This window comes from Triticum urartu, chromosome 5, assembly GCF_003073215.2.
Source record: "Triticum urartu cultivar G1812 chromosome 5, Tu2.1, whole genome shotgun sequence".
Taxonomy (NCBI): Eukaryota; Viridiplantae; Streptophyta; class Magnoliopsida; order Poales; family Poaceae; genus Triticum; species Triticum urartu.
Window position 1 is genome coordinate 490,448,617 of NC_053026.1, and position 17,134 is coordinate 490,465,750.

Below are 17,134 nucleotides of genomic sequence, written 5' to 3' on the forward strand. Positions count from 1 at the left end.
ATATCAGGAACCCCAATGCGGCGAAACTGCTAAGGAAGAGCCGCCGTACGGATCTCGCGCGTTGTCACTATCTCTGAGCCGGTACAAGGGTGCAGTAATTGTACCAAAGTCTTCCACTGCTCCATGTTCGTGATTACTATGGACGTAAACTCGTAGGACTGACCACAATCCGGAAGCAGGGAAGGACTCCGCCGCCTGACCTCGCAGAACCGCCTTCCCGGCTTGTTTCCATTGAGCCAGCCCCGAGCCGCTCCACCGCAGTGAGCCACCCCTTCGTAGGACGTCTTTCCAGCACCGCGGCACCAACGTTTTCCCAGCCCGTCGCCGGCTCAGCCGTGCCTTGCCATTAAACCGTCGTGACCTCTCCTTGCCTATGACCCGGCCTGCGCTTCTGCTGAACCGCCACGGGTTGTTGTCTTCATCATGGTCTACTTAGAATCGCCAGTCCCCAAGCCGTCGGTTGCCATCCACAAATCGCCGCAAGCACCACCACCTGCAAAAGATGGACTAAAACATTCAAATAGAGTTTGAATCGATCTGGGAGCAGCTTCAATGTCACAAAACAACACCACCTTACATTACTCTGCCGACACCCACTACAGTTATCAGAAAATCAAGTGACACACTCGGAAACGAACAATAATACAAAACTGAATCCAAAGGAGATTTATGGAAGTGGCAGTCATATGAGGATGCAGTACAAAATTGAGTAATGAACCCAAATCAATCAAAGGGTCATGTTTTACAGAAAAGAACATCCACCTTCTTGATGTAGACGGACCTGCACATAGAATTACTGAAGGAAATATGCCCTAGAGGCAATAATAAAGTTATTATTTATTTCCTTATATCATGATAAATGTTTATTATTCATGCTAGAATTGTATTAACCGGAAACATAATACATGTGTGAATACCTAGACAAACAGAGTGTCACTAGTATGCCTCTACTTGACTAGCTCGTTGATCAAAGATGGTTATGTTTCCTAACCATATACATGAGTTGTCATTTGATTAATGGGATCACATCATTAGGAGAATGATGTGATTGACTTGACCCATTCTATTAGCTTAGCACTTGATCGTTTAGTTTGTTGCTATTGCTTTCTTCATGACTTATACATGTTCCTATGACTATGAGATTATGCAACTCCCGTTTACCGGAGGAACACTTTGTGTGCTACCAAACGTCACAACGTAACTGGGTGATTATAAAGGTGCTCTACAGGTGTCTCCGAAGGTACTTGTTGGGTTGGCGTATTTCGAGATTAGGATTTGTCACTCCGATTGTCGGAGAGGTATCTCTAGGCCCTCTCGGTAATGCACATCACTTAAGCCTTGCAAGCAATGCAACTAATAAGTTAGTTGCAAGATGATGTATTACGGAACGAGTAAAGAGACTTGTCGGTAACGAGATTGAACTAGGTATTGAGATATCGGAGTTGGAACATGCGCTTTGATAAGTTGATCAAAGCATATAGTTTTATACAGACTTGCGGTGAAGCCTGTATTTACAAGAAAGTGAGTGGGAGCACTACAACATTTCTGATAAGTATATGTGAATGACATATTGTTGATTGGAGATAATGTAGAATTATTCTGCAAAGCATAAAGGAATATTTGAAAGGAGTTTTTCAAAGAAAGACCTCGGTGAAGCTGCTTACATATTGAGCATCAAGATCTATAAAGATAGATCAAGATGCTTGATAAGTTTTCCAATGAGTACATACCTTGACAAGATTTTGAAGTAGTTTAAAATGGAACAGTCAAAGAAGAAGTTCTTGCCTGTGTTACAAGGTGTGAAGTTGAGTAAGACTCAAAACCCGACCACGGCAGAAGATAGAGAGATAATAAAAGTCATTTCCTATGCCTTAGCCATAGGTTCTATAAAGTATGCCATGCTGTGTACCAGACCTATTGTATACCCTGCCCTGATTTTGGCAAGGGAGTACAATAGTGATCTAGGAGTAGATCACTGGACATTGGTCAAAATTATCCTTAGTGGAATAAGGATATGTTTCTCGATTATGGAGGTGACAAAAGGTTCGTCATAAAGGGTTACGTCGATGCAAGTTTTGACACTGATCCAGATAACTCTAAATCTCAATTTGGATACATATCGAAAGTGGGAGCAATTAGCTAGAGTGGCTCCGTGCAGAGCATTGTTGACATAGAAATTTGCAAAATACTTACGGATTTGAATGTGGCAGACCCGTTGACTAAACTTCTCTCACAAGCAAAACATGATCACACCCTAGTATCTTTGGGTGTTAATCACATAGCGATGTGAACTAGATTATTGACTCTAGTAAACCCTTTGGGTGTTGGTCACATGACGATGTGAACTATGAGTGTTAATCACATGGTGATGTGAACTATTGGTGTTAAATCACATGGCGATGTGAACTAGATTATTGACTCTAGTGCAAGTGGAAGACTGAAGGAAATATGCCCTAGAGGCAATAATAAAGTTATTATTTATTTCCTTATATCATGATAAATGTTTATTATTCATGCTAGAATTGTATTAATCGGAAACATAATACATGTGTGAATACATAGACAAACAGAGTGTCACTAGTATGCCTCTACTTGACTAGCTCGTTGATCAAAGATGGTTATGTTTCCTAACCATATACATGAGTTGTCATTTGATTAACGGGATCACATCATTAGGAGAATGATGTGATTGACTTGACCCATTCCGTTAGCTTAGCACTTGATCGTTTAGTTTGTTGCTATTGCTTTCTTCATGACTTATACATGTTCCTATGACTATGAGATTATGCAACTCCCGTTTACCGGAGGAACACTTTGTGTGCTACCAAACGTCATAACGTAACTGGGTGATTATAAAGGTGCTCTACAGGTGTCTCCGAAGGTACTTGTTGGGTTGGCGTATTTCGAGATTAGGATTTGTCACTCCGATTGTCGGAGAGGTATCTCTGGGCCCTCTCGGTAATGCTCATCACTTAAGCCTTGCAAGCAATGCAACTAATAAGTTAGTTGCAAGATGATGTATTACGGAACAAGTAAAGAGACTTGCCGGTAACGAGATTGAACTAGGTATTGAGATACCGATGATCGAATCTCGGGCAAGTAACATACCGATGACAAAGGGAACAACGTATGTTGTTATGCGGTCTGACCGATAAAGATCTTCATAGAATATGTAGGAGCCAATATGAGCATCCAGGTTCCGCTATTGGTTATTGACCGGAGACGTGTCTCGGTCATGTCTACATTGTTCTCGAACCCATAGGGTCCGCACGCTTAACGTTATGATGACAGTTTCATTATGAGTTTATATATTTTGATGTACCGAAGGTTGTTTGGAGTCCCGGATGTGATCACGGACTTGACGAGGAGTCTCGAAATGGCCGAGACATAAAGATCGATATATTGGACGACTATATTTGGACATCGGAAAGGTTCCGGGTGAGATTGGGACAATACCGGATCACCGGGAGGTTATCGGAACCCCCCGGGAGGTATATGGGCCTTATTGGGCCTTAGTGTAAAGTAGGGGAAAGGAGCAAGGGAGGGGTGCGCCCCCAAGCCCAATCTGAATTGGGAGGGGGGCCGGCCCCCCCTTTCCTTCCTCCCTCCTTCCTCTTCCTTCCCTCTCCTACTCCTAATAGGAAAAGGGGGAGTCCTACTCCCGGTGGGAGTTGGACTCCCCCATTTGGGCGCGCCACCCTCCTTGGCCGGCCCCCTCCTCCACTCCTTTATATACGGGGGCAGGGGGGCACCCCAGAGACACAACAATTGATCATTGATCTCTTAGCCGTGTACGGTGCCCCCTTCCACCATAATCCTCGATAATATTGTAGCGGTGCTTAGGCGAAGCCCTGTGACGGTAGAACATCAAGATCGTCACCACGCCGTCGTGCTGACGGAACTCATCCCCGACACTTTGTTGGATCGGAGTCCGGGGATCGTCATCGAGCTGAACGTGTGCAAAAACTCGGAGGTGCCATAGTTCCGGTGCTTGATCGGTCGGGCCGTGAAGACGTACGACTACATCAACTGCGTTGTTATAATGCTTCCGCTTCCGGTCTACGAGGGTACGTAGACAACACTCTCCCCTCTCGTTGCTGTGCATCACCATGATCTTGCGTGTGCGTAGGAAAATTTTGAAATTACTACGTTCCCCAACAATTACTTCATGAGAGAAAGGAACAAGTTCAGAACTAACATCTCAAATTTATATTAATCAACATCCAGAAGTTGCATGCTTTCTTGGATTTTTATTTCTTGATAATCATGAAAGTTTATGTTATCTCATATCAATTGGAAAGAAGCACTTTGACAACCTTTTGAACTCTGCATGAAGGGCTGAACTATTAGTAGCTCTCCACAGAAGTTGAGTAGTCTTGAGCAGTTATAAAATGTAATAGGTTAAAAAGAACAATAGACATACATTGTCCACCAAGGGATAAAATAATTGCCAAATATAGGCAGAATCAGAAGACCATAGAATGTTTTTCACGTAATGAAATCGCACCACCTTCGATAAAAAAGATAAATGGAATACCATGCATGGGCAAGATGCAGGTAGAGTTATACGGTTCCCAACCTCTAGCTCGGGATGGCAGAGGAACCTATTCAATACACAACTAAATTAAGGTTAGATGTCTTTATGATATAAGCATACAGCCATGGCACTCGACACTCTTTGTAAGAAGAAACAAGGAGATCATTGTATGTTAAGGAGTCTGTAATTTCTGAATGTATCTCACTCATCCTCAAAACTATGCTACTGCTTTCAAGAAGTTAAGCCTCTCACTTTGCAAGTTTTTAAACAGGGGAAGCTTAAACTCGGATTGCAGACTTCCTCACCCAGCTTTTCGCTTATAAGCTTATGTAACATGAAGATAGTAATTAATAGGTCAGTGTCACCGGTGATGTAACAGAAGATGATAATCTTAAGATCTTGGAAAATATCTAAAAATATTTATTACTTGTGGAAACGGCTACCATGTATGAACTTTCAATCAAGAAGTATTCTTTAAATTTTTAAGAAAGGCCTTTACCGAGCCATGTTAGTCAGTAGATCACACTCTAAACCTACTTAATTACACTAATATGCAATTCATGATTATGCTTCACAAGCCACTATATGCAACGACTAGAATATGTAGCCAACAATACTCAACACCTATAACGGGAGGTGAAAATATGGAACTATAAGATTAAACTATTTAACTCATTTTGCATGGACACCACTATAATGCCAAATTAGTAACTGCTTTGCAACTGATAGGCATGTCGATACTAATAAAATAACGGGATAAGGACTCTGCATAAGAATCTATTTTTCAAAAAAATTGGTCAAAAGTCGGCCCTCTTATATAATTTGATACATGACAACAAGGCCACTTTGCACATAAGGTTGGTGCCAATTCTGTAAAAGTTTAGTTTCTCTTTGTGCATCACATGCTCACGAATCATGAATCGAAGAGATAACACTTGAATAGATAAAGATGATTGTGGGAATAAATGCCATGCTGTGATATTTGTAGATGACTTGCAATATTTTCCCTAGTGAACTTCTCCATGTTCATAAGTTGAAGTATTCTTTTAGGTACAGCCTCTGCAACCAACAGTAAGAGAAAGGACGCAGCATGAATGGGTTTGCTGCAGCCTGCAAGAACATTTAACAGAAAGCAAAAGGCAACGTGGGGAGGTGTTTTTTATGTCAATCCCGAGCTCACCTGACCACACCACCCTCGGTTCTTCGACACTGAGGCCTCATCGTTGTCCTGACCTTCATGGTTGTTGTCTTCGCCTTTCTTTTCGCTATTCAGTTCTTTCCTCTTCTTGTTGGGCCACCCACTCAACACCAACGCTGCCTGTAGAAATCCAGCCCGCAACCAAATCAGCAAGCATAATTGCAATGCAAACCAAAAAAATTCTCATAATCCCTGGCATGTAAAGTAACCTTTATGCAGAAGGAAAACCGAGCCTCAACTCGTACAAACTGAAATCCGGGCTCAAAGAGGCAAATATTTCTCCCACCGAAGGAGACCGCCGCAGAATCTTACGCGGATAGAACCGAAAGAGCGGAGCATTGGGGTCTCACCTCGATGTCCCAGACGAGGTCCCGGTCCTCAGGCTTTTGTTAGATATATAGACGGCGTCACCCAAAACTGTGTGATCGGTTCCATGAAACCAGGCCCATGATAGTCAAGCTACAAAAACATCTAGCAATCATAGTGGTATAGATAACAGAAGTACCAAGATTGTAGAAGCTCGCTAACCTTTTCTGTTTAGATTACACGATTAATTAGAGTTATGCATTGTACCATCAAATTCTGCAATACATAGATTCCAAATTCTAGTTTCACATTATACCAAAATCAAATTCCAAAAAATATGAAGTCAAATGAATCGTCCCACTCTCCGCAAGGCAATTTCAGACATGTGGTGGTATATCGAAACAACAAAGTTAACTAACTAAAAACAGCAGAAGCAATCAACAACTACGTATGTCTTTCAGAGAAGTAATAACTACCTGATTAAGCTTGGTGTGCTTTTTGATCCAATGAAAGACATCACATGCCTGAAAGTAATTCACGGAGCACTTGAATCATCTGGCAATACTTCTTGATAGGACTGAATCTGGGGTCCCTTGAGGCGTAGAGACCCGGCGTATGGTTATACTGGGCCTCTTGACGATCCCCTCTGTCGCGGTGGCCGCCTGACGCGGGCGGTGGCGCTAGCAGCGCCTACGGTGGCGGTGCACCCATCTCCCCACCGGTGCCACCGTCCCCACCACCATCTTCTCGCCACGGCAGCACAGGAAGTAGGTGATGGTGGCGTGGCGAGGGAGATTATAAGTGGAGTAGCAGGCGGTGGCGAGGCTGGAGAAGAGCAGCAGAGAGATCGGGATTGGGTAATGGTGTGCTACGGCTGTGGCCAAAAGAGCTAGGTCGGATTTGTTCGCCGGCGCCTTAGTCCTCCTATTTCTCATCTAGCTGACATGGAAGAGCACCCCTTTCTCCTCTGGAATCAATGGCAGCGAGACCACACCTGGATCCCGGGAGACACTCGCACATGGCCACCGATGGTGGAGGGGAACGGGGAGCAGATCCATTGCGGCGGCATCCTCCCATCTGTCCTCGTCGACGGCAACGGCGACCTTCAGGCGATGGCGCCCGAGCAGAACCGCGGCGCCATCGGCTGAACCACGGCGAGGCAGGTGGATCGGGGCGGCGCTGTGAGAGGGACGAGGGGATGGGAGGTTGCGTGTGATGTGATGGGGTCAAAGAAAAGGAAGTGGCGTACGTCGGCAGAGAAGGGACCCAAGCGATTTCCTTCTCCTCCCTCTTTCTTCTAGACCAACCAGCGCTCGCGCGTCTCCAGTTGTTTTTGTTTCATAGCGCTGCTGGCGTGGACAAACCGATCGATCGCCCCTTGCGCGACTCTTATTGGATTGGATGGCTATCTGGCAAAGCTTGCGTGTGAAGTAAGTGTAAGAAGGATCCTCAGAAAAAGGCATTCACGGGGACGCTAGCACAAGATGGACTACCTTCGCGTGAGGACGCACAGGCGCCCGCGTCACACGATCGCGTAGGATCGGACGGCGCCGGATGCGGCTTATACAAGGTCAATCTTTTTTTTTCCTGAGCGGTGATGGGAATAGGTGCCGTGTGTGGATGTTGGAGCAAGGATAAGAAGCGGTGCTACCCTAAAAAAAAAAGGATAGAAGCGGTGCCGCCCACGGACTCGGCGCAGGCGCGCAGTCGTCCCTGCCCCGCCCGCAGACCGCAGTATATATCGTCCGACCCGCGGGCCGGATCCCCCACACCCGTTCCGTTCCCCATCGCAGACGCTCCAGCCCAATTCCCCACAACCTAACCCTAGGCCCCGGCGACCTCTCCCTGCCCTGATCCCGCCGCCGGCGATGTCGTCGGAGCCGACGCCCGCGGGGCCCTCCGAGGCCTCCAGCCCGCCGAAGGAGTCGGAGCCCTCCGGCTCCGCGGCCGCCGCCGCCCCCGCCGCCGCGCCAGGGGCCGCCCACGAGACGAACGCGCTGTGGGTCGGCAACCTGCCCGCGCACGCGGGCGAGGACGACGTCATGGCGGCCTTCGCCCCGCACGAGGCGCTAGACTGCGCCGTCACGCGCGCCGGCTCCCGCAGCTACGCGTTCGTCCTCTTCCGCTCCGTCGCCGAGTCCCGGGCCGCCCTCGAGGCGCTCCGCGGGTCCAAGGTCAAGGGCGCCTTCATCCGGGTCGAGTTCGCCCGGCCGGTAACTTCTCACCCCCTCCCTCCTTCCCCCACTCCGATCCGCTCCCACCTTGGATCCCCCCGGGATCTGGCTGCAGTATGATGTGAATTTTCCGGTAATTAGGACTTCGGTGCTTGTGATTTGTGGTTTATTTAGGCGGTGTGGGCTGAGGCCTCCAGCAGCTCTGATGCATGTAGTTATTCGAGCGGCGGCACACCGGATCTGCGGCGACGGGGGTGGTCCGGTCCAGGGGAGCGCGGCAAGCGATGGCAAAATGCTTCGCTTCTGCCCTAAGCGGTAGATTAAGCGTATTTTAAAATTTTGGCCAGAATTTGGCTGTTTTTGAACTGCTTCTGCTTAGCTGCTTGTGCAATGATGGCAGTATGTCATTTATCTTATTATTAGGGTCTGTATGGGAGCTGTTTCCTTCAGATTCTGGCCAAATCATGGCTACATGATCTGCATTTGGCTATGACTATTTGAACTGAACTGCATTTTAGTTGTCATTTTTCTTGCTGTGTGAAACTGATGTGTATTTGTTATGTTAAGTGCATTTTAGATGCTACTTCAACTACCCATGTGCCATGTTTCCTATTTTCTTATTTTAGATGCACAAAACAGTCAAATTCTGGCCAAGTTTTTAAAAAATGCTGAAACGCGCTTAAGCGCCCATTGCTCTAAGCTGTGGCTTTCCGCTTTTTTGAACATTATCCTTTATAAGTAGGTACAGAAATACTCCTAGATTGGTGATCGTTTCTTGTTCTATGGTGAAATTGCTATGCTGGTGTTGTGTGAAGATTTATGCCCTCATGATGCTTACTTGTGTTTGTTGATTGGTTTTTACAGGCTAGAGCTGTTAGGAACCTATGGGTTGGAGGAATTAGTCCGTCTATTTCAAAGCAGGAGGTAGAGGAGGAGTTTCATAAGTTTGGGAAGATTGAAGGTGTTGCATTCTCCCATGATCAAACTTCTGCATACATCGACTTTGAGAAGCTGGAAGATGCCATTTCTGCCCATAGAGCCTTGAATGGGGCATATTTAGGGGGCAAGGAATTATGTGTTGATTTCCAGAGGTCCAGAGGCAGAGCGGTATGCATCTATTATTTTTGACTGAGTTTGTGAATAGTACTTCTAGGCTGCAGTTTTTGAAGGAACGCTGTCTTACTATTTAGTTATTTGTACTGATTTGGATAGGAACGGTCGGAAGCAGGCAACTTCAACAGTAGAGGATCATTGCCACCCGGTGAAATTGGAGTTGGACATGCAAAGGTACTGCTGTTTACTTCTCTTGGTTCTTGCTGTTGTACTGTCCTCTTTGATCTGCGGGTTGCTTACTGTCATATCATGTTCTGTTTGTCAGGGTTCTGCTGGAGTACGAATGAGAGAGGCGAAAAATCCTACCAATGTTCTCTGGGTGGGTTTACCCAATACACATAAAGTTAATGAGGAGGCACTAAGGCGGGCTATGGCAGCACATGGTGTGGTTACAAACATCAAGGTTTTTCCAGAAAGGCAGTATGCTTTTGTGGAGTTTGCAACCATTGAAGGAGCTTCTAATGCTAAGAATCTTCTAGATGGGCGTCTTTTCAATGATACAAGGATTCATGTTCTTTTCTCCAGCAGTGGGCTTGCACCCAGTAAACTTGATAGCCTAACACCGCCTGCTGGGTTCCCTAGATCAGAGATGTACAATGATAGTCCATATGCCGCACCTGATTATTTTGGTGCTGGTCGCAGTAGTCATGGCACATCACAAGGGTATGATCCTCGACGTGGAAGATCAAGATACTTGGACTATGGTGCAATGCCAATCACTGGTGGTATCCTTCCAGCACCTGAAGCTGGCTCATCTTTGTTGACTGGACATTCTGGTCATAATGCGCTTGATCCGAGAGAAGCCAAAAGGGTGAGGTTGGATGCTGGCATGGACCCTTACCATGTAAGGGCAGGCAGTGAGGGTCTTCAGCCAGTTGCTGATGAGAGCTTTAGCTCTGTTATTCGGATCCAGGGCACGGTACACCAAACGTCATCCCTTGGGCACTTCTGGCGTGGCAGTATTGCCAAAGGTGGATCTCCTGTTTGTCGTGCTCGCTGCTTGCCTATAAGGAGGGGCATTGAGATACCTTTGTGAGTACAAACAACTTCAACTTTTTTCCAAAGTTTCTTGTATAGTTTACTGACCTTGCATATATTCCACTTCTCTTTGCAGGCCGGACATTGTTAATATCTCCGCTAGAACAGGATTAGATATGCTGGCAAAACACTATGGAGATGCTTCGGGTTTTGAAATTGTCTTCTTCTTACCAGACAGTGAAGATGATTTTGTGTCTTACACTGAATTTCTGCGGTACTTGGGCTCAAAAAGTCGCGCAGGGGTTGTTAAAGTTGATGCAGGAACCACTTTGTTTTTGGTCCCGCCATCTGATTTCCTGACGAATGTTCTGCAAGTTGATGGTCCAGAGCGCCTTTATGGCGTGGTACTGCACATTCCACAGATGTCCAATGCTGCTGTCCAGAGACCTGTACTGACTGGACCAGAGTCACAAGCTTATTATGATGGTGGTGATACCATGCTAGCGATGCAAAGAAATTACAATATGGGCTCTGTTAATAGCAACCATCATCAGGATGCTGATTATCGGGGATCTTTACGTGAGGAAGCAGTTCAGTCAGGTGTATCAAGCTTTCCCATGAGCCAAATAGCAGGACAGCAAGGACAGTCACTCAAGCCTGATATTATGGCCACATTAGCTAAACTTATGCCAAATGTGCAGTCAACAGTTCCAGCAAATAGTCAGGTAACCCTGAGCTCCACAGGAAGACCTGTGGCATCACTGTTGCATGATGCATCTACTTTTCTTATCGTATGGGAAGATGAAAATCTAACACTGACCTCTTATTTATCCTTTGAGCAGGTGGGTAATCTTCAGCAATCGGGTCAGCAGTTCGGCAGGCAAGCTCCAGCAAGCTATGGGGGCATGGTCGGTGCTCAGGAGCAGCACCCAATACATACTGCTTACAACCCTGAGGTTACCTTAAGCTTGCCTCCACCACCTCCTCTCCCTACACAAGGACCCGTGTCTGCTCTCCCTACACAGCAGCAGTATCAACCAGAACACTATTACGCTCCTCAAAACAATTACGGTTCCTTAGGAACAGTTAGCCAGTCTAACTTCCAGTCCAGCAATACCAACCTACCAGTCCCTCCCCCACACCAAATGAATGATGGACCATTGGCAGCAAATAACCAGATGGGGAATTTGGCACAGCTCCATCAGTCAACGTCATTCCCCACTGATAGGGTAAACTCGGATTTCTCCTCTCAGGTACAACAGCAACAAAATGTTGCTTCTGGTTCTGCTCAAGCTACTGAAGAGGCGGATAAGAACAAGAAGTACCAGGCAACGCTCCAGTTTGCTCACAATTTACTGCTGCAGCTACAACGTGGATCTGGAAACCAATCTTGATATTTAGTACTGCTTCAGGTAAGCTCACCTCTGCACCTAGTGTGTTATTTTGTTTGCTATTTCTTTTCTGCTAAAATTATGGATATAGTAATAGATTTAGCTAACTTAAGAGGATCAAACACAATTTTGCATGGATAAATCAAGGAGCATAAGTTTCCTGGGATGTTTGGTAAGGAATATAATAATTGACATAAGTTAAAAAATTGCGGTTGTTACCTGGAATATTGATAACTGCCAATCATCCTGGATAGTGCTAAACTAATCATAAAACTTAGAATGTGAGACATAAGTCACACCTAGCATATCCTAATTGCACTAATATAGACCGACAGAAAACCTTTCAGCTATCATGTAATTAATTAACAAGTCATGGTATAGACTAGGATAGGTACTGCAGATGAATGTTGCATCGTCGTGGTGGGTATGTGGTTGTGCAATACGGGTACAATTAAGCGGATCAGAACTAGTGGCTTAGATAATAAAGTTTATCTGACAAATTCACACATATATCCTCTTGATAGTTTTATGTGCATTATCTGTTGATATTTGTTGCTTGCATAATAAATTGATATCAGCGTATTCTATCTTGATTGAATTCTGGAGTTCTGTTCTACATAGGGTCTGTAGTTTTGACTGCAGTAGTTTAAGAAGTCATGGTAGAATGTTGCATAGCTTGCTAGAGGAATTATTAGTTTTTTGATTGATATATAGATATATATGTATGAACATCTTTCATGTAATGGCCGGCCTTATTGAATCCAAACTGGTGATTTGAAACAAAGCAAAAACCATTACTCACTTGCATGTAAGTTGCAAGTCTGCAGTTCTCGTGGTACATCGAGATTCGAGACTACGTTTCTCATGCTACGATGAGACGATTTCGGCATGGTGCTTTGCTTTCCTTCGTGGACACTGCTGATGCCTCATCCCTGCGAAACCTCGGGTAGCATACGTTGCCCCCTAGCGGGGCCATAAGGATCGTCTTAGCCCGAGAAACATTTGAAATACACAGTGATGGGTGCGAAAGGGCTGTGCGAAGCCCTAGCTCCTGCAGAATGTGCGAATGATCTTCTCTATTTTGGGGGCACAAGACAATGCATAGCTTCATAGTCTTCTGTCCATTATATGATGCGCCAGAATTCCTGTGCGCTCACACCTGTAGTTGCGTCGTTTTCTTGGAAACGCCGGGTTCATTCTCACACATCTATAGTTGCGTCGTTTAAATCGGAGCACACGTCCGCTCAATTTTGCGACTGTTGTTTTCCATAACCGTAAACGACATTGAGCAGAACGAGCCGTCCAAATACGTAATTCAGATTTGCTACTGCGGGGCTGCTGCGTGGCGATGGCCACTGGCATTTAGGACACGCATCCTCTCCTTCCCTTCTGTCAGATTCGTTGTCTTGTTCTTTTTTTTTACTATCAAAGTGGAAGTCGATCCTTGTTCGCTCAAAGCAACGTCCATTCATCCCGCCGGATGCTTCTCTTGAACCAAAATATCAGTTGAAAGACGGCCTGCAAAAGTTTTGGTACGCTCTCAACCTCTTAATCCTGGGCCCTACAGGTTTTATTAGTAGCACGTACTTGGGGAACTTGCAGATGCAGTAACGAACCAGGTGCGCTCAACCTTACACATACTCCCTCCGTTGTAAAATAGATGACCCAATTTTGTACTAACTTTGTACTAAAATTAGTATAAAATGAGTCATCTATTTTGGAATGGAGGGAGTCTTACCACGGAGCAAACCTTGGGATAGCACGTGGTGCAGTGGGACTGCCACTCCCTTCATCTTCATCGTCTTATAATATAAGAGCGTTTTTAACACTACATTAGTATTAAAATGATCTTATATTATATTATGAGACGGAGAAGTAGGTAACATGGTTCTCCTCGTTGATTAGGTGCTCTTCCTTTTCTAAATACTCTATACATGCTCTGCAAATGTCCTGCCACACGACGCGCCAAATCGTAACGAGGACGCTTTAGTATAAACTTCTAACCTCATCCTGTCTCTCCTTCCCTGTCTGCCTCTCCCCATCTAGCTTGTCCTATTTCTCTCTCGGCGTGTCGTCTGTTTCATGCTCATAATTATTATATGCACGTGGTGGTTGCAACGGCACTTCACCTCAACTGACTACCCCAATGTGGAGTAGTTAGTAGAATATGTTTGCTTTTTAAACGGGAAAAGGAGCAGGCGCGCCGATAATAGAACATCAAAATTGCTGTAAAAAAATAACAGGCACCAGATGCCGATTACACAGATCACTGTATCACCAAGGGGCGCTGACAACAGGAAAAAAGTTACAGTAACTTATCGTCTGAACAGTAAATTATCGTCTGTCAGCTCTACTCTTCTGTCTGGGGGAAGAGCTCGCTCTCAGTCCAACCGATTTTGCCTCCCAGATTCTCGGCCTACCTCCAATCCCGCCTAACGCATATGGTTACGCAAAGCCACAGCCACGTGCTGACTTTTCTTTTCCAAATAAAATAAAATGACGCTGCTATGCTAGGCGCACAAACCACGCACTATCTCCGCTCTGTCTAGTGTCAAAAACGCTCTTATATTATATGTCAAAAATGCTTTTATATTATGAGGCTGAGGAAGTAGTAATTATTTTATTAGTGTTAGAAATGCTCTTATATTATGTGTCAAAAATGATTTTATATTATGAGATCGAATAATTATTTTATTATAAGTTGAGTCAGCTCGTACAAATGAACATCGTATTATTCCGATTTGTGTGACTCTACCTGAACAAAACACACGTTTGACAACTTGTATCTGACGGAAACGTGTGATCTGTAGGTACTGGCTTGCTCGATCTCCTCGCCTGCAGCGGAACAGAATCTCGTCCCGGCCCATGATGGTGTGCTGGCGGTTATCTATCCTCACCCTGACGTGGAATCGGTTGCTACCTACCGGAGAGGGACAGACAATCAAGCGTCAACTGCACTAGTGCACTAGTAGCTTCTCTGCCTCATACTATCCAGAAAGGGAAAACTCAGATATCTCCTTTTGCATCCCTGTATTGCTTTTTAGGTGTCGGATATTTTCAGCTTTGAACATTATGAGCGTCTGTTTGTCTATGCGGCCTCCTTGGCATGACATGTGGTACTTGTTTGGTTTTCTCGGTTTTGACATGGATTAAATCTGTTCTTGTTATGAGTTCATGTGTGACTTTGCTTTTTTCTTTTGCTAAATTGGTTCGAAGTTATAGGTTTCTACATCAAACTTTGTAGGTGTGCAAGAACCAGGAAATATATTATGGTAGATTCATGTTTTAAGCTAATATCTCTGGGGCCGGTTGAAGTTATAGGTTCTGTTAATCTTTGTTGGTTTGCAAGAAACAGGTAAGAGACTACTGTAGATTCATATTTTAAGCTAATAGCCCCCCCCCCCCCCCGGGGGGGGGGGGGTGATACTGGCTTAAGTTACAGGTTCCTCAACCCAACTTTGTTGGTCTGCGGAAAATAAGGAAATATATTATGATTGACTTATGTTTTAAACTACTACTATTTCTGGGGCCGGTTGAAGTTATAGGTTCCTCCGTTAATCTTTGTTGGTTTGCAAGAAACAGGTAAGAGACTACTGTAGATTCATATTTTAAGCTAATAGCCCCCCCCCCCTCCCGGGGGGGGGGGGGTGATACTGGCTTAAGTTACAGGTTCCTCAACCCAACTTTGTTGGTCTGCGAAAAATAAGGAAATATATTATGGTTGACTTATGTTTTAAACTACTATTTCTAGGGCCGGTTGAAGTTATAGGTTCCTTTGTTAATCTTTGTTGGTTTGCAAGAAACAGGTAAGAGACTACTCTAGATTCATGTTTTAAGCTAATAGCCGGGGGGCAGGGGGGGGGGGTGATTGCTGAACTGGCTTAAGTTATAAGTTCCTCAACCCAACTTTGTTGGTTTGCGAAAACAAGGAAATATATTATGGTTGACTTATGTTATAAACTCTGGGGCTGGTTCAAGTTATAGGTTCCTCTGTTAATCTTTGTTGGTTTGCGTTAATCTTTGTTGATTTGCAAGAACCAGGGACGAGATTACTGTAGATTCATATTTTAAGTTAATAGTGCAGGGGGGGGGGGTGATTGCTGAACTGGCTTAAGACCCAACTTTGTTGGTCTGCGAAAACAAGGAAAAATATATTATGGTTGACTTATGTTTAAAACTAATATCTCTGGGGCTGGTTGAAGTTATAGGTTCCTCTCTTAATCTTTGTTGGTTTGTAAGAAACAGGGAAGAGACGACTGTAGATTCATATTTTAAGTTAATAGTGCGGGGGGGGGGGGGGATTTGCTGAACTGGCTTGACTTATAGGTTCCTCAACCCAACTTTGTTGGTCTGCAAAAACAAGGAAATATATTATGGTTGACTTATGTTTTAAACTAATATCTTCGGGGATGGTTGAAGTTATAGGTTCCTTTGTTAATCTTTGTTGGTTTGCAAGAAACAGGGAAGAGATTACTGTAGATTCATATTTTATGTTAATAGTGGGGGGGGGGGATGATTGCTGAACTGGCTTAAGTTATAGGTTCCTCAACCCAACTTTGTTGGTCTGCGAAAACAAGGAAATATATTATGGTTGATTTATGTTTTAAACTAATATATCTCTGGGGCTGGCTGAAGTTATAGGTTCCTTTGTCAATCTTTGTTGATTTGGAAGAAGCAGGGAGGAGACTACTATAGATTCATGTTTTAAGTTAATAGTGCGGCGGGGGGGGGTATATTGCTTAGTCTGCAAAAGCTAGGAAATAGATTATGGTAGATCCATGTTTTAAGCTAATAACACCTGTGTGTGTGTGGGGGGGTGTATTTTAGGCTTTCAAGCTGAACTGGTTTGGCGACGGGGGGGGGGGTAATTGTTGAACTGGCTTAAGTTATAGGTTCTATGCCCAACTTTGTTGGTCTCCAAAAACAAGGAAATATATTATGGTTCATTTATGTTATAAACTAATATCCCTGGGGTTGGTTGAAGTTACATGTTCTTCTGTCAATCTTCGTTGGTTTGCAAGAAACAGGGAAGACCTTAGATTCATGTTTTAAGTTAATAGTGCGGCGGGGGGTGGTATATTGCTTAGTCTGCAAAAGATAGGAAAGAGATTAGATCCATGTTTTAAGCTAATAGCACTTGGGGGTATTTTAGGCTTTCAAGCTAAACTGGTTGAAGTTATAGGTTCCTGTACCAAACTTTGTTGAAAGAGATTACGCTAGATTCATGTTTTACTGTTGGGGGTTATTTTAGTGACTTTCAAGTTGAACATGTTGAAGTGTAGGTTCCTTTGCCAAACTCTGTTAGCCTGCAAAAAGCACAAGAGAGAATATGGTAGATTCATGTTTTAAACTAATAACGCTGGCTGGGGGTATTTTAGAAGACTTTTATGATGAATTGGTTGAAGTTAATAGGTTTCTCTGCCAAACTTTCTTGGTC

General features: G+C 44.5%; 1 protein-coding gene across 1 annotated transcript; it reads left to right on the forward strand.

The window, feature by feature from the left end:
• The first annotated feature begins 7,804 nt into the window (after positions 1–7,804).
• Positions 7,805–14,870, forward strand: LOC125510056 (flowering time control protein FPA). The gene is made up of 7 exons (XM_048675145.1): positions 7,805–8,254; positions 9,080–9,322; positions 9,428–9,502; positions 9,594–10,360; positions 10,443–11,031; positions 11,149–11,718; positions 14,508–14,870. Exons 1-6 carry the CDS (start codon positions 7,910–7,912, stop codon positions 11,698–11,700), a joined length of 2,571 nt encoding a protein of 856 aa, XP_048531102.1. The 5' UTR covers positions 7,805–7,909; the 3' UTR covers positions 11,701–11,718; positions 14,508–14,870.
• The last annotated feature ends 2,264 nt before the right edge of the window (positions 14,871–17,134 follow it).